This window comes from Cetorhinus maximus, chromosome 10 (assembly GCF_964194155.1).
Source record: "Cetorhinus maximus chromosome 10, sCetMax3.hap1.1, whole genome shotgun sequence".
Classification (NCBI taxonomy): domain Eukaryota; kingdom Metazoa; phylum Chordata; class Chondrichthyes; order Lamniformes; family Cetorhinidae; genus Cetorhinus; species Cetorhinus maximus.
In genome coordinates this window covers 106,995,354-107,014,040 of record NC_135888.1, presented here as the reverse complement: position 1 = coordinate 107,014,040, position 18,687 = coordinate 106,995,354, and the positions used below count along the sequence as shown (strand labels likewise).

General features: G+C 43.5%; 1 protein-coding gene across 2 annotated transcripts in view; it reads right to left on the bottom strand.

Annotated features, from left to right (window-relative positions):
* Positions 1–3,051: 3,051 nt before the first annotated feature.
* The window catches only part of LOC144685926 (cyclin-dependent kinase-like 2), a 101,651-nt gene continuing 86,015 nt past the window's right edge, over positions 3,052–18,687 (bottom strand). For both annotated transcript variants that reach the window (XM_078550952.1, XM_078550953.1), the window contains 2 exons: positions 17,701–17,910; positions 3,052–4,350 (listed from right to left, as the gene is read on the bottom strand). In XM_078550952.1, the coding sequence (XP_078407078.1) occupies positions 4,321–4,350; positions 17,701–17,910 (240 nt within the window). In that variant the 3' untranslated portion in view covers positions 3,052–4,320. The remainder of the gene's footprint in view (positions 4,351–17,700; positions 17,911–18,687) is intronic.

Genomic DNA, 18,687 nt, shown 5'->3' with positions numbered 1-18,687 from the left:
GGAGATGCTGCCTTTTCGATGAGACTTTAACCCAAGGCCCCATTCCATGGCATTATTTTGAATAAGAGCAAGGGAGTTATCCCTGGTGTTCTGACAAATATTTCCCCTCAATCAACATCATGAAAGAACAGATTATCTGTCCATTATCACATTGCTGTTTGCGGGAAGGCTGCATTTGTTGCTACTGAAACTGCAGAGGGTGCAGTCAACTGCACCTGCGGTCACAGTGCCTGTGATGTCACTGCCAGTGATGCCATAAGTAGCTGCCTGCATCAAAGAACAATGTTTTGGATGCCTGCCTATCGCTGCCCGCATGCTGCCTCACTCGCCACCCAGCTGACCTCCCACTCATGGCCTCTCTTGTTGACCCTCTTGCTGCCTCGCTTGGTGCCCACTCCCCGAGCGAAGCAGCAAGTAGGGTGGCAGCAAGCTTGAGGGTAGCAACAGTGGGCAAACAATGATGATGTCAACGGCACCGATTTCCTGTTCCAGTGCAGTGGCATGAAATACAATGTTGTGGGAATTCATTGTGCACAAAAATTGCCTGCCAGGTGCCATGTTTCCTAAATTACAACAGTGACTCTCCCTCTCTCTCGCTCTTCAGGTACCATGCCTTAAGAAGGCATTGGTGAACATGGATTTCCATGTGGTTAGTCCTTGGTAATGCCTGGCAAGGTAGTGCAGCAGATTGCCGTTGCCTTCTGCAGGTTCTGGCTGATCAGGAGGCTCTCCCACTCTTACACCTGCCGGGGGCATATCAGAACGATTTACATGTTGATAATCAACCTGTTTGGCCACATTATGAAGACACCTTCTATGCTCACCAAGTCCTAGGCCTGAACCGTACGCTCTCCTGCTGGTGGGTTTTTAAGCGGAGGGGTGAGGAACACACGCCCTTGCCCCAATTAAGGCCCTTAAGTAGCCAATTATTGGCTACTAAAGGGCCGTTTCCTGCCCAGCCTCAATTTTTACATTGGCGAGAGGATTTACCTGGCATGGGGAAGGCTTAGATCTTGGGCGGGAAGGGGGTGCAGTGTCTCCATCAGAAGCCTCCTCCTGACTTTGGGCATCACCCCCCCCCTTAATGTTCAGTGCCGCTGGACCTCCCTCCCTCCCTCTCACCACCCCCGCCCCCCACAGCCTCTCCCCTCATATCCCGATTTCCCTTTTGCAACCCTCTAGGCCTTCCCTACGCTCCCTGCCCTAGGGCACCTTAAACTTTCCTTGCTCTCCGGTCCCAGGACTTAGGCTCTGGCAAAATCCTGAAGTTCCTCTTCAGTCCACTGCAGATCTTGTCGCTCCAGGGACTGGCCAATCAGATTGGCAACTCTCTAAGGCAGGACTTCTGAGTGAGGGGCGGAAGTCCTGCCTGCAGCCAATTGATGCTCATTCGAGCGTGAAATGGCTGTGGGGCCCTCTGAGTCTGTGGGGATGTGTTCCTCACTGACTCTTTGGATGGTGGAAAAGGAAACCCCATCACCCAAAAAATTCAGTCCCTGGGTGGTACTCAAGTCCAGAGCTTCTGGTTCAGAGATAGGGACACTACCCGTTGTGCCACAAGACCTACAACAGTGACTTCACTTCAAAAAAAACTTCATTAGCTGTAAAGCATTTTGAGGTATTTGGTGGTCGTGACAGTACTGCACAAAGGCAAGTTTTTTTTAAAAGCATATCCTGCTAACTATACATCCATTAGCTTGACATCAGTAATAAGGAAGATGCTTGAGTGATTTACTGTGAATATATAATATGAATACCGACACAGAGAAGCCCACATCAGGGACACCGAACAGGGTTCCCATAAAAAGGTAAAACTTAGTAGATCTGACAGCATCTGTGGAGAGAAAGACAGAGTTAACGTTTCAAGTCCATATGATTCTTCTTCAGCTCTGAAGAAGAGTCATACGGACTCGAAACGTTAACTCTGTCTTTCTCTTCACAGATACTGTCAGACCTGCTGAGTTTTTCCAGCATTTTTTTGTTTTTGTTTCAGATTTCCAGCATCCGCAGTATTTTGCCTTTATCCCATAAAAAGGTCCTGTTTTACCGGTTTGGCTGTTAGTTTTCGAGGAATTCACATGACAGTTGATAAGGAAAGAAAAACAAAGAAAGACTTGCATTTATATAGTGCTTTTCATGACCACTGGATGTCTCAAAGCGCTTAACAGCCAATGACGTTTGACAAATTTATTAGGGTTCTTTGAGGATGTACCAAGCAGGGGAATAAAGGGGAATGAGTGGATGTCGTATATTTAGATGTTCAAAAGGCATTCAATAAGATACCACATAATAGGTTACTACACTAGGTAAGAGCTCAAGAAGCGAGGTTAATATATTAACATGGATAGAGGATTGGCTAACTAACAGGAAGTAGGGAGTCAGGATAAATGGGTAATTTTCTGGTTGTAATGCGTGGGTGTCACAGGGATCAGTGCTGAGGTCTCCACTATTTACAATCTACATTAATGGCTTGGGTGAAGGGACTGGGTGTAATGTAGCCAAATTTGCTGCTGATACAAAAATAGGCAGGAAAGCAGGTTGTGAGAAGGACACACGCGGTCTGCAGAGGGATTTGATAGGTTAAGAAAGTGGGCTAAAATTTGGCAGGTGAAGTATAATGTTGGAAAATATGAGGTTCTCCAATTTGGTAGAAAAAATAGAAAATACATCAAAAGAGACTGCAGAGTGCTGCGATAAAGAGAGATCTGGGTGTCCTCATGCCTGAAACACAAAAGGTAGCATGCAGATACAGCAATTAGGAAGGCAAATAGAATGTTGGCCTTTATTGCAAGCAGAATGGAGTATAAAAGTAGGGAAGTCTTGCTACAGCTGAAGAGGAAGTTGGTGAGACCACACCTAAAGTACTGCATACAGCTTTGGTCTCCTTATTTAAGAAAGGATATACTTGCATTGGAGGCAGTTCAGAGAAGGTTCACGCGGTTGATTCCTGTGATGAAGTGGTTGTCTAATGAGGAAAGTTTGAGCAGGTTTGGCCTGTATGCACTGAGAAGAATGAGAGGTGATCTCATTGATTGAAACATGTAAGTTCCTGAGGGAGTTTGGCAGGGTAGATGCTGAAAGAATGTTTCTTGGGGAAAGGTGCAACTGGGGAGCACAGTATCCAAATAAGGGGCCTCCCTTTTAAGATGGAGATGAGGAGGAATTTCTTCTCTTAAAGGGTCATTAATATTTGGAACTCTGTACCTCAGAGAGCTGTGGAGGCTGGACTATTGAATATATTCAAGGCTCAGTGAGACAGATTTTTGATCTAGAAGGAAGTTGAGGGTTATGGGGGACAGGCAGGAAAATGGAGGCCACAGTCAGATCAGCCATGAATTTATTAAATGGTGGAGCAGTCTCAAGAGACTGCATGGCTTACTCCTGTTCTTATTTCTTATGTTCTTCTGTAAAGTACTTCGAAATGTAGTCACTGTTGCAATATAGGAAACAGTGGCCAATTTGCATACAGCAAACTTTCACAAGCAACAGTGTGATAATAACCAGATAATCTGGGGGTTTTTTTGGTGAATGAGGGATGAATATTGGTCAGGACACCAGGGATAACTCCCTGATCTTCTCTGAAGTGGTGCCGTTGGATCTTTTACATCCACCCGAGTAGATAAATGGGACCTCGAATTAACGTTGCATCTGTAAGATGGTGCCTCCAACTGTGTTGCACTCCCTCAATACTGCACTGGAGTGTCAACCTTGATTTTTGTTGACATCGCCTATGTAGACTTTCAGAAAGCTTAAGATAAGATAATGTATAAGAGGCTTCTCTACAGACAGGATCTTGTGGAATTAGTGGCAACGGACAGTACTGGATTGGGAATTAGCTGAAGGCTGGTCGGCAGAAAGTGGTTATAAGTGGATTTGGATCTGCTTGGAGATCAGTCATGAGTGGTTTCCCACGTGGTGTTGTCATTTACAATTTCCACTAATAATCTAGATGTAAATATTGGGAGAATGATCTGCAAATTTGCAGAAGTACCAAGATATGTGCAAGAGCCAGGAGCATAGAGGACTCTTAACCATTATAAACAGGTTTACATGAACTAGGGGATTGGGTTTGTGATTGAAAAATGCTGTTATACTTCGATAAATCTAGTGTTATACATGTGAGAATGCTAAATTCCGAACATACATACATACACCCTTCAGGCAAAAGAATGGAAGCCAGTGGTGAAAAAAAGATGTCTGAATGTTCCGGGGCATAGGTCTCTAAAAGCTCACGTCCAATGTCGTGAAGATATAGCTGGAGAAAATAAGTTCCCAGGTTGTATTTACAGGTCTGGGGAAGGTTCTGACTAGTTCCACCCTCTATCGCCTGAAGCACCCAGAGGAGGGTCCCTGCAAAATGTCAATATTAACAGTGAGGTGAGTCTGCCATTTTAAGGCTATTACATACTACTAAAGCAGATTTTAACAAGTTAAAATCAGCCTAGTAACTCCATCTACAATTGTAGGAGGATATAAATAATTGGGATAAAGACTTGGGGGGAGATGTAGAGCAAAGGGTTAACATCAGACGCACACGATGTAATGATGATGTAACACCATGTGATTGAGCAACAGAGATCTTGAGGAAGAAGTTCCAAACACGTGCAGAGTTCCTAATATGTATATAGTAGTTGTAAATAAAGAGTAATGGTTTTAACAAACTACAGTCTCAAGCAGCTTACTTTGGGAGAACAGACAAACCCCAAAGAACCCTGTCTAGCCCCTGGACACACGATGAAACATGGCGGCAGCGGACAGCGAGTAAAAGACCCAGAAAAAGCTCCAAGAAGCAGTTACAGACTGGGCAAGCCAAGAGATCCTTAAAAGGACAAAAGCATCAGATTCAAAACTCACCAAAAAGTCAGAGCTTCGCGGGTGCAGCAGATACAAGCTGAGACACAGACCTGGAGTCTAGATGCCGTGAGCACAGACCAGAATCAACAAGCAACACCAGTGAAGCAGCAACCATTTCAGGGCTTGGTACAAGCATGGAATCCTCACTACTACTCCTAGAACCATTCTGGAGTTTTGATGGCTCACAACAGGTTCTGCAGTGGGACAACTTGAGAAAGAGGTTTTCCATATATAGAACCACTTTTGGTTTTTACAAAAAAAGAACAAAAGATCAATACATTACTCTATGCAGTTGGAGCTTTGGCAAAGATGTATTTAGCAAGGTAGGGAATCAATGAGATTTCAACTTCTTACAAAGAAGTCCCGGAAACATTTGATTCATATTTCAGTGTTTGCAAAAATTTAATTATAGAAAGGCCAAAATTTAACAAGCGAAAACAAAGATCAGGTGAGAGCATAGATTCGTTCGTCAATGATCTATACAAGCTGGCAGAAAACTGCGACTATGGTTTATTGAGGAAAGAATTGATTTGTGATCACATAGCAGTTGGGGTCTAAGATGAAGCTCTATCAGATCTCTTGCATAGGAGAGAAGATTTAACTCTAATATAGGCAGTACAAATTGTGGGGCAAACTGAGTTCAGAAAGCAAAATGGATGTGGGCAGATGAGGTCCCATGGAAAAGAATGGGTGAGGTTTTTTAGTATGTAGGCCAGAAGAGGGAAAGCACACCAAAGCAGAAGCCTGCGAAAACATGGAAAAGTGCGCCAACTGCCATCTTGAAATGCTCTCAGTGTGGCGGGAGAAACCTGCACAAGTGGAAAGAATGCCTAGCAGGGGGAGCAGAGTGCCAAAACTGTGGAAAAATAGGACATTTTAAAATTGTCCACTAATCTAAAACAGTGATGGCCTACAAAAAAGAGGAAAAAATATTAAAGTCAAACCCCATACAAGGAGTGGAAGAATCACACAAAAATGAAATAACTTTCCTAAGGGAGGTAAATGAAATGGAAAACAAATACTGGAGTACTAATCTTCAAGTAAATGAACACCCACAGAATTTAAATTAGACACAGGGGCAGGAGTGTCTGTCTTATGCAATGAAGTAAAGTGGCTTAAGCACATTACACTACAACCTTCATCTATCATGTTACAGGGTTCAGGTGGGACTACACTGAAAGTCACAGGCCAACACATGGCAAAATTGAAGTACAAAGATAGAGAATGTACGTCATGCAGAGTCAAGCGTTTCCTTTACTAATAAGTAAGGCATGCTTAAAACGGAAGCTAATCTATAAAGTCGATGAAATTACTGATAAGCATTACAGCACTACATTAAGGAATTAATTTCCAAGATTATTTATAGGCTTGGGAAGGTTGAAGACCGAGTACCATGTCACCCTAAGAGCTGATGCTAATTTGCCTCTTTACACCGAGGAAGGTCCCTCACCCACTCTTGGACAAAGTCAACGGTGAAATTGAGAACATGCTACAGCCAACAAAATGGTGTTCAGGAATGGTCACAGTTCCAAAGCCAAATGCTGAATTAGAATCTGCATGGATTTAACTCAACTAAATAAATCAGTGGAATGTGAGATCCACATGACAGCCTCAAGGGTACTCTATTCACCAAATTAGATGCAAAGAGCAGATTTTGGCAGTTGTTGCTGGACAAAGAATCCAGATAGCTGACCACTTTTATAACACCATCAGGTCATTACTGCTTTAATAGATTATCATTCAGAATTGTGTCCGCTCCTGAAATTTTCAAGAGAAAAATATCACAAACCCTAGAAGGCACGGAAGGCATAGCATGCCATTTGAACAACATACTTGTACATGTTTCCATGAAAGAAGAGCATGATCACAGAGTCAGAGCAGTCCTGAAAGTCTTACAGGATGCAGGCCTAACATTGAATGAGAAATGTGAGTTTGCCAAACCTATGATTAAATTTCTAGATCACATTCTACAGCTTCTGGAATGAGAGTCAGCCCACAAAAATCAAAGGTGATCAAAGAGTTTCCATAACCCAGGACATTACTGAACTTCAGGGATTCCTTGGGATGGTCAACCAAGTAGGCAACATCCTACCAAATTTGACAGAGGTCAATAAGCCTTTGAAATAGCTCTTGATACAGGGTCAAAAATGATGCTGGAATGTGGACCAGCAAAATGCTTTTGAGAAAATCAAAAATCTTTTAATTTCCTCTGATATTTTAGCACATTATGACCCAGAACTACAGACCATAGTAGCAGTGGATGCATCATCTATAGGTCTGGATGCAGTATTATTTCAAGTACAGAGAGACAGTAAACATAGACCCAGTAGCGGATTTACAGTTAGTGGGGCCCTGTGCTCATCTTCATTTTTGGCCAACCCCCACCTCCCTGAAAGGCGAAGCCAAGAAATACACAAATTGATCAGTTCTTCTCCACTTGTAAAAACATGCTTGTATGAATAATTGCCTTGTTGAAATCCAAGCTTATCTCTTGTCTGAATGATGGTAAAGATGGTAAATATTGTGACATGAGGTGAGCAAACATGGAACTTGCTGACAAGAAAAGCCAAAAACCAAGGACAGGTTATACATAGAGAGGAAGAAGGAGAGGGAGTGTCTGCAGGGAGGAGAGGGAAGCTGACTAGATGCCCACTCGAACATCGAAATGTCAGTCTGTTGGTAATATTTTGTTCAAAGACAGAGACAGCAGACTGGAGCCTTGCTCCAATGCCAACAGTTTATTGAGGCAAAACAGCACTCACAACACATCTGTTACCCAGGAGACCTGAGAAACATTGCACTTTACTAAGATCTCATCACTCACTGGAAAATCTCATAACATTATCGCACAGTGGAAGAGCATAAGCTGCTGTTGTGGTTTCAGGCTGGCCCGCATTACAATCATTTAAATTAAAATCAAATTAAAACTCGGCTCAAGGTCAATGTTTCAACCTCCGAACAAACTGGCCAAAGTTTTACTGAAACTCCTCTCCCAATCAAAGTTTGCTGATCATTAAGAGAGAATGGGAATGTGTGGAGTGAAGCTCCAGGACTGCCCAACATCTTCCCCCTAGCATCTGACCACAGTCAATTTTCTAATCCAGTTTCTGGTATCTCTCTGCATTGGACACGATGTCTGGAGTGAGAGCCAAGGAAAGATTGACTATAAAACCGGCTGATAAGATGTAGTCTAGAGCAGTGCCCGGTAAATCTGTCTCTATTTATTTCCTGTCATTGAGTCTAACTTGGCATTACTGAGGTAAGAAGCTAGTCGTAAGCATGTGTGTGGACTACAGTTCCTCCTGCCTCAGCATAGTAGGCTGGTGCTTTTAAAACCACCTCATAGAAATACCAAAATTTAAAGACTTACAATTATATAGCATCTTTCACGACACCAGAAGTCCCAAAGCTATGCAGCCAATGACTAGTACTTTCGAAGTGGGATTGTGGGAAATGCCAGCCAGTTTGCACTCAGTAAGGCCCCACAAACAATGTGATAACGACCAGAATCTATTTGGTGTGATGTTGATTGAGGGATAAATATTGGCCAGGACACCAAGGGTAACTCACCTGCTCTTCTTCAAAATAGCCTCATGGGATCTTTTACATCCAAAGGTGGCACCTCTAACAGGTCAGTACTTCCCTGGAGTGTCTGTGTGGACGGGAGTGGGACTTGAACCCAAAACCCTCTGACCCCAAGACCAGACTGCTAGCACCGGTACCATCACTGATACCTTTAACCTGTGGCCCTGGCTATTCATTCAAACAACCAGTGAGTGAGCTCCCTTCTTGCATTGGCGATCATGGGCTGAGGGGAGCAGATGGACTTCACTTTGTTGTGTAGAGCGAGTTGGCTCACCATGTGCCCCTAGCGGTCTACTCTAGGCTTGTTAGCAAGTAGCATGCCTCGCATCAGAGAGAGAGAGAGCGTATGTGGGAGGAGAGGGATTTATCAAAAAAAGGGGGAAATATAATTGCTGTGGCAGCCTGATTGGAAAAGGAGCTATCCTAGCTCTCTGGTAATATCATTTCTGAATATTTCAATCTCCATTCAAACTTACTTTTCAAAGGTGGAATAGTGGAGTCTTACTATTTACTTTGTGAAGGTTTGACAGAGACTGAGACAGACTTGCTCTGCGAAATGATCATTTGTCAGTAAAGTAAGTTCATCTGAAATGCGTTTTCTTCAGATATGTTTTTTAGCTGATCAGAGGCAGAGATGTTTCTGAGACCACCCCAGGTGCCTGTCACTCCCATCACACATGGGACTTGGTCCCAAAAATAACTCATTTACTTGGCATCTCCTTTTTAACTTTGCAAATGCAGCATCAGTTCAAGCACACAGTTTGAACATTTTGAAACTCATTCATTTTGGGGCCACCCTGTCATTTGGGTGCCCTGGGCCATGGCACAGTGCGTTTCATTGTAAATACACCCCTGCATCGACCAGTTTACTACATCTGAAGGTACTCACAGGCAATGAGAAAATATACCCTACAATTGAGAAGAAAGCACTGTCAACAACATGGGTGTATGAGAAATTCTCAGACTATGCGGTGGGACTGCAATTTAAAATTAAAACAGACCATAAACCACTTGTCGCTCTTCTGAGCATGAAAGAGATTGGGGAGAGGCCGCCTACAACCTAACGGTTCAGATTAAGTTTAATGAGATATGACTCCATAACATAGTATGTTCAAGGGAAGTACCAGACGACAGCAGATACACTACCGAGGATACCAGTTGAAGGGTTCAATTTAGAGGATTTGCATTTCATCAAGGAGGTGGAAGTATATACATCTCTCATTATTCAACACCCACCAGCTATTGCTGATAAAACAAGCACAGCAGCAAGATGACAAACGTATCTAGATAAGAAAATACTGTCTGGAAGGATGGCCAGATCATATGCCTAACAATCCAGTACTATGGAAGTATTTTGAACAGAGAAACACCTCAGAATCAATGATGATCTCCTAGTTTTAATGACAAAATAGTCATTCCGAGAACACATCAGCTTGATATCCTTCAAAGACTTCACCAAGGTCACTTAGAGATAACAGCTTGTTGACTGAGAGCATTAGCAGAGTAACTGTGCATTACGGAAGCCAATTGGCAAATCTACCCTTGATGGTGGTAGCAGGCGAGAGGCCAAGTCTCCTGGGACGAAACTGGCTAAAGAAGATTAAGTTAGAATGGGTGGAAATTGTCCAGCTGAGACCAAGTGGGATACCAGAGTTACTACAAAAATACGCCTCAGTTTTCAAGGATGAACTTGGGAAGATCCAGAGGCTGCAAGGAAAAATTCATGTGGATCCAGAGGCAACCCTGCGATTCATAAAGGCAAGACCAGTACCTTATGCACTGCGGGAAAAGGTCGACACTGAACTGGACAGATTACAGAAACTGGGCGTTATACAACCTGTGTAGCTCTCAGAATGGGATAATAATAATGGCCAATAGTCCCCGTACTTAAACCTGGCCAAAGCGTTCGAATTTGTGAAGGCTACAAATTGACAGTTAATGATGTGGCTAAGCTGGATAGACACTCCATACCAAAAATCAAAGACCTGTATGCCAAGCTGGCAGATAGAACCGCCTACATGAAGCTTGATATGAGTCATGCTTATCAACAATTAGAGTTAGAGAAGGCCTCCCAGGAACTTGTCACAATTAATACCCACAAGGGGTTGTACCAATATACTCAATTGCCTTTTGGCGTCTCCTCAGCTTGCGCCAGCTTCCAGAGAACAATTGAAAATTTACTGCAAGGACTGCCCCAGGTTGTAGTCTGTTTAGGTGATGTTTTGGTGACAGGACTCTCTGAAAAGGAGCATTAGGCGAACTTAGAAGGAGTCTTAAAACATTTCTTGCAGGCTGGAGTGCATTTAAAAAAAGAAAAGTGTACGTTCCAAGCAAGGGAGGTAATCTATTTGGGTCACTGGGTAGATTCACAGGGCCTCCACCCGGTTGAGGAAAAAGTGAGAACCATAAGAGAGGCACCTGCACCAAAGAACACCTCCGAACTCAAATCATTCTTGGGAATGATCAATTATAATGGGCAGTTCTTACCCAATTTATCTACAGAACTGGCACCCCTGCATTATCTACTCATGATAAGTACGCTGGTCTTGAGAGGCACCCCAAAAGAAGTCTTCCTTAAGGCAAAACAATTGTTGCACTCATCCAACCTATAAGTACATTATGACCAGAGGAAAGAATTGGTGCTGACATGTGATGCATCCCCCTACAGAGTGGGGGCAGTGTTCTCCCACCGGATGGACGACGGCAAGGAACGGCCTATAGGATATGTGTCAAGAACGCTCACCACAGCAGAAAAGGCATACCCACAGATAGAAAAAGAAGGCCTGCCAATCATCTTTGGTGTCAAGAAATTTCACCAGTCCAAATACGGCTGTCATTTTACAATCGTTTCTGACCACAAGCCACTGCTAGGATTGTTCAGCAAGGACAAGGCTATACCACCCATAGCCTCAGCAAGAATACAACGATGGGTGTTGATCCTGGCAGCATACGAGTACACTTTTGTACATAGGCCTGGAGATCAAATTGTAAACGCTGATGCACTTAGTCGTTTGCCTTTACAAGAAAATGATGAAGATGTCCCAGTTCCACAAGAACTTGTGTTATTGTTAAATTTCTTAGATTCGTTGCTGATATGTGCTAGACAGATCAGAGACTGGACAAGTCAGGACCCAGTCCTATCTCAAGTACGAGAGCAAGTGCTACATGGTTGATTACAGGAGCCTGTATCTGATTAAATGAAACCGTACTTTAACAGAAGACATAAAATAACCAGCCAGATGGTATCTTATTGTGGGGAGCACGAATGATAGTTCCTCCAAAGGGAAGAAAGCCATTGTTAAGTGAACTACACAGTGCACATCCAGGTGGGAAGGAGTCAAGGAAGTCAGAAAACTAGACACGACTGGCACAGTCGTGAAAGGAAATTTACCGTGGGAGAGACGGTATATGTGAAGAACTTTGGAGAAGGACCAAAGTGGTTACCAGGTAAAATAAGTGCAGTGACTGGACCTCTATCTTACCATGTGAAGGTGGAAGACCAAGTCATACAGAGACATGTGGATAATTTGAGGAAGAGAGAGACAAATCATCAAGAAATGATTCCATCAGTGCTCACAACCGAGTCAACATTTCCCACTGAAAGAACTCAACCTAGTACAGATGTGTCTGAAGTGCCTGTTGTACCTACAAGAGTTGAGGAAACAGATCTGCAGGTACCCACCGAAGAACCTGATGTTCAGACAACTCCAGAAAATGAGGTTCCTAACAAAGCATCTGAAGTTGTAGAGCTGAGATGTTCTACATGCCAAAGGAAACCCCCAGAAAGACTGAATTTGTAGATTACTTAGCAGTGTAAAAAATTTGCTATTTTGAAAAAATTGTAATTGAAAATGTAAAATGTATGTTCCAAGTTAAAGGGGAAGGGATGTGGTAACCCGTTATATATGGTATGCAGTATACCTTTAAGAAGGATGTTATAAAGGAAGGTCACATGATCTTGTGTAACTAATAGTGCAGTAGCGCGGGCTAACTGGAAGTCAGTAGTCCGCAAATGAGCAGATAGAGTTTGGTGTAGGAGCACACATGTGTAACTGCTGAGTACCTTGTAAATAAACAGAATGTGTTCCACCTAAGAAGTGTCTGCTGAACTACTCTATCTAAAGTACCAACTCGGCCATCCCACAACAAGCATGCAATTGGGACTCAAGTCTCAACAACAGTCATTCAATCACTGAAGACAATTTATGCAACATATGGCATGCCGGACATTTTGGTATCAGACAATGGTCTGCAGTTTGCTAATGAATTATTCCAAAATTTTGCAAAGGAATACAGATTAATTCATATAACCAGCTCACCTCATTATCTTCGGGCAAATGGAAAAGCTGAGAGAGGTGTTTGAATCATCAAAAGACTTGATGAAGAACAACGAAGACCTTAATTTAGATCTTCTGAGTCACAGAGCCTCAGCGCTACAAAATGGTTTCTCACCAACCATTGCTGATGGGATATTGAGAACATAATTTCCAGCTTTGCAGTAAAAACTAAAACCTAATGTTACCTCGAACAACCAGGAGAGTGTGAAACAGCATGAGGAAGTACAGAGAAACTAACAGGCTCGTAATTTTAACTTCAGGCACAGAGCACAAGACTTATCTGTCCTGAAACCTGAGGACAGAGTATAGATACAAAACTAACAGAAAGAAGGGATAATAATCGAAAGAGCTCCACAACTGAGATCAGGTGGGGTTGAGATGGACCAGGGTACCATAAGGGGAAACCGCAGCCTTAATATCCTTGGAAAGAAAGCCAATAGAAACTTGGGATTACTACTCATATCCTGTTGGAGATAAAGAAGATGAAAGAAGACGAAGCTCTCCAGCCATCCAGGAGAAGGACACTCATTCCAACAGAAGGGAGAGTGTGGAATGTCAGAAAGAGATCAGACAAGATAAGGGAAATTGGTCAAGGCACCTTAGAGACTAACCCTGTGAAGTCTGAGACTTTGTGGGGAGATATAGGAGGTTGTATTTAATTGGGATAAAGACTTGGGGAGAGATATAGAGTAAAGGGCTAACATCATCACGTGATGCTGGTACAATGATGATGTAACATCACATGATTGAGTAACAGTGATTTGGAGGAAGCAGAAGTTCCAAACTCATGCACTTTTCCTAATGTTTATATAGTAGTTGTAAATAAAGAGTAATGGTTTTAACAAACCACAGGCTCAAGCACCTTACTTTTGAAGAATTGACAAACCCCAAAGAACACCATCTAGACCCCAAACACATGATGAAACAAAAATCAACAGATTCAAGGCAAGGCAGGGGGTGAAAGAAAAGCCTGTTTCTTCCATTCTTGGGAAATGGTAGCTCCAAAGATTTTCACAACTCCCTTGATTAAATTCTAAAACAAGCATTCTAATTGATTGAATGGATCAATTTCAGCAGAGGCATAAAAGAGATAGTAGTGGATCAGCACCAATTATACCCTGTGGCTGATTTGGTGGAAAGGATAATTGGCTGGGGGGTATCACAGGCAACCGATCCTCTACCGTCCATTTTATACCCAGCGCCCCAGGAAAAGTTAAAAGTTTTGTCCATCCCGATTAATTTGAAAATTCCCCAATTAATTAAGATAGACTTTTACCAATTGGAAAAAAATCATTGGGAACATGATTCCTATTTCAAGCAATCACTTTTGGAGAAAAATGGAAATGAAATAGCTTGAATATTATCAGAGGCCAGCAAAGCAGCCTACAAGGGAATAGGGATCTGGGATAGTTAACCTCCGAGCTCTCCAGCGTCGGATTTGGGGAGTACCCCAAAGATGCGCTGGGGTACCTCTCTCAGAACTTCAAAGGTCAGGGTTTGCATGACAATTGCCCAGAAGTGCATAAGACCATAAGACCATAAGACATTGGAGCAGAAATTAGGCCATTCAGCCCATCGAGTCTGCTCCGCCATTCAATCATGGCTGATAAGTTTCTCAACCCCATTCTCCCGCCTTCTCCCCGTAACCTTTGATCCCCTTACCAATCAAGAACCTATCTATCTCGGTCTTAAATACACTCAATGACCTGGCCTCCACAGCCTTCTGTGGCAATGAATTCCATAGATTCACCACTTTCTGGCTAAAGAAGTTTCTCCTCATCTCTGTTCTAAAAGGTCTTCCCTTTACTCTGAGGCTGTGCCCTCGGGTCCTAATCTTTCCTACTAATGGAAACATCTTCCCCACGTCCACTCTATCCAGGCCTTTCAGTATTCTGTAAGTTTCAATCAGATCCCCCCTCATCCTTCTAAACTCCATCGAGTATAGACCCAGAGTCCTCAAACGTTCCTCATATGTTAAGCCTTTCATTCCTGGGATCATTCTTGTGAACCTCCTCTGGACCCTCTCCACGGCCAGCACATCCTTCTTGAGATACGAGGCCCAAAATTGCTCACAATATTCTAAATGTGGTCTGACCAGTGCCTTATAAAGCCTCAGCAGCACATCCCTGCTTTTATACTCTAGTCCTCTCGAAATAAATGCCAACATTGCATTTGCCTTCCTAACTATCGACTCAACCTGCAAGTTAACCTTAAGAGAATCCTGGACTAGGACTCCCAAGTCCCTTTGCACTCCAGATTTCTGAATTCTCTCCCATTTAGAAAATAGTCTATGCCTCTATTCTTCCTACCAAAATGCATAACTTCACACTTCCCCACGTTGTATTCCATCTGCCACTTCTTTGCCCATTCTGCTAACCTGTCCAAATCCTTCTGCAGACTCCCCGCCTCCTCAATTCTACCTGTCCCTCCACCTATCTTTGTATCATCTGCAAACTTAGCCAGGATACCCTCAGTTCCTTCATCTAGATCATTAATGTATAAAGTGAAAAGCTGTGGTCCCAACACTGACCCCTGCGGAACTCCACTAGTCACCGGCCGCCATCCTGAGAAGGACCCCCTTATGCCCACTCTCTGCCTCCTGCCAGACAGCCAATCTTCTATCCATGCTAGTACCTTGCCTCTAACACCATGGGCTCTTATCTTACTGAGCAGCCTCCTGTGTGGCACCTTGTCAAAGGCCTTCTGGAAGTCCAAGTAGATAACATCTATTGGCTCTCCTTTGTCTAACCTACTCATTACCTCCTCAAAGAATTCTAACAGATTTGTCAGGCATGACCTCCCCTTGATGAAACCATGTTGACTTTACCCTATTTTACCATGTACTTCCAAGTATTTTGACATCTCATCCTTAATAATGGACTCTAAAATCTTACCAACGACCGAGGTCAGGCTAATCGGCTTGTAATTTCCCGTCTTTTGCCTCACTCCCTTCTTAAACAGGGGGGTTACATTAGCGATTTTCCAGTCCTCTGGGACCCTCCCTGACTCCAGTGATTCCTGAAAGATCACCGCTAACGCCTCCACTATCTCTTCAGCTATCTCCTTCAGAACTCTGGGGTGTAATCCATCTGGTCCAGGTGATTTATCCACCTTCAGACCTTTCAATTTTCCTAGCACCTTCTCCTTGGTAATGGCCACCATACTCACCTCTGCCCCCCGACTCTCTTGAACTTTGGGGATGTTACTCGTGTCTTCCACCATGAAGACTGACGCAAAGTACCTATTCAGTTCCTCCGCCATTTCTTTGTTCTCCACTACTACTTCTCCAGCATCATTTTCCAGCGGCCCAATGTCCACTTTTGCCTCTCTCTTACCCTTTATATGTCTAAAAAAACTCTTGCAATCTTCTTTTATATTACTGGCTAGTTTACCCTCATATTTAATCTTCTCCCTCCTTATTTCTTTTTTAGTTGTCCTCTGTTGGTCTTAAGTGCAAACTTCCTCTAAGCAATTACCCTAAGCAGGAACCATCTGAAAATGCGACTTAAATTGCAAACATCTGATGGTTCCAGCTGTGTTACACAGATAGTTACTCAGAAAAGGTTAGAAGAATTCAAACATCTTCTAACTTCTGGGTAACTATTGCAAAAACACAAACCAGCCCCCCACGGGGACCCCCCACCAAGGGACACCCCACACCCCTGATCCCCCAGGTGTTTGCCCCCACCTCCAACTACACCCCCTCCCCACAATGTATTCCCCACCCCCCAGACTCCTTATGGGAATCCCCCCCGACCTAACCCGACCCACCCCCGCAGGACTGACCATCACCCCTGCCATCCCGAACCCCCCCACCACTGATCTGACCGTACATATACCTCCTTCCGCCCTCCCTGCAGGTCCTATCCCCGCTCCTGACCTGACCGGTCCTCCCTCTTGACCTACGACACCACACCCCACCGATGTCCAACACCCCCCCCAACCCCTTCCAATGTCCGACCCCCTCCCCACCCCCACCCGATGTCCGACTGCCCCCACACCACCCTGATGACCAACCCCTGACCACCCCCATCATGTCCCAACCTGCTGATGTCCGAACCGCCCCCAGCCATCACACCACCCCTGATGTTCGACCAACCCCCTAATGTTCGACACCTCCCACCTCGCTGATGTCTGAACCCCACCATTCCCCTCCGATGCTGTCACCCCCCACCTCCATGTCCTTCTTCAATCTGACAGAGCTGGACTGCGACACTGGGCCTTGGAGATAGCTGTGCTGCCTGGATCTTGCCCGGCCTGAGTCAGAAGATCAGATGAGACAGGCATGGAAAAAATTTAGAGTAAGTAATTGGTCACAGAGTGGCACTCTGATGTTGATTGCCACTCCTAGGAAATTATGGCCCAATATTTGAGTGACCATTATAGGGAAAATTATTTCGTTTATACAAGGTAATATAACTAGCTGAAGTGCATACAGATGATTAAAGAACAGATGTTTGTTCATGAAATTAGGTAAAGCACTTCTCTGATTATCACTAATTCTAAGAGAAGAGAAATTACTATTTTCTAGCCAAGTACTTTTTGCTGCACCTTTCAGACATTCTTTCTATTTTGGTTTTATATTTTGGTTACCTGATTTTGCATCACCCTATTCAATTGACATTTAGGTTTTGATGGGTTTCTTAGATATTTCAACTCACAATAGCACTATGCGTGTACCCACATCACATGGACTGCAGCAGTTCATCACCACTTTCACAGGGGCAATTAGAGAGGGGCAGCAAATGCTGGCCTTGCCAGCAATGCTCACATCCCATGAAATAATAAGAAAATACACAAATCTTTCCAATGGAGAGCACCATTGAATTCCTTACACTCCACATATCCAAAAAACCCTGATTTAAAAACAGTGTGTTGATATGATTTGGAAGAAATTTCTATGGGAAGGAGCAGGACAGCTTACCTGAAGAACTAGACAGGCAGTTTTCCTTAGTGGCTTGATGAGTGGGCATAGACTCAGTTTGGGTAGAAGTGTATCTGGATGCATTATATCCCACTTGTTTCTCCTATTCCACCATAAGCTATTTTTGGAAGGTGGTCTCCTTGCCATTGAACCCAGGTGAGGTATCATGGTGAACCGTCCTCCAGCCCCCTTCTTCTGATTTTCATAATTCTGTGGGTCAACATGGTGGTTACTCTGACGTGTTAAAACACCCATTGAAGCAAATCAAATGGAATATACTGACTGCACAGGCATTTTAGTCACTTACCTTCAGGTGAATGCTCCAGCTAGGACTTCCCCATGCCTCATACGTCTTGGACTCCACCCAATGGGCAGATATTGAGATTCTGGGGTGGCCAACCAACATTCTGTTAGCACCCTTAAGAAGGAAAAAATGGTCTGGCTGCTTCCCATGCCTCCCTCAGATTTTCTTGTTCACACAGGTACACTTTTGCTCCAACCCCACCCTTCTTGATTTGCGACAACATCAAACAGATTCTCTTGGTTGCCAGCATAACCATTACCTCAATAAAGATCTGTTTTAGTACCATCTGCATTTATCACATTCCACCATTCTATTAATATCCTTCAACTGAGGAAGGAAGTTCTTGGTAGCCGTGACAAAATTAAAGTATTTTTTGTCTAGTTTTGAATCAGTGGATGTCCCTTTAAATACAAACTGCACATGGTATTCAGCAACCAGCTAAAGCCAGTATGTTGTGACAGGCTAATCACAATAAAACCTTGCAAGTTTCATCAGTTACAAGCTTGAGAGAGCATGAGAGATCATCTGAACTTAAATGTGCAATTGATTCAGTTTATATGTTCTATTTTGAATTTGAGAGATCAGACATTCACAACTCACAAAATTCCAGTAATTCTTTTTCAGGTAATAAAAAGACTTCTGCTTAAGTTAGAAAAGCCTACAGGAGGCGATATTTTGAAATG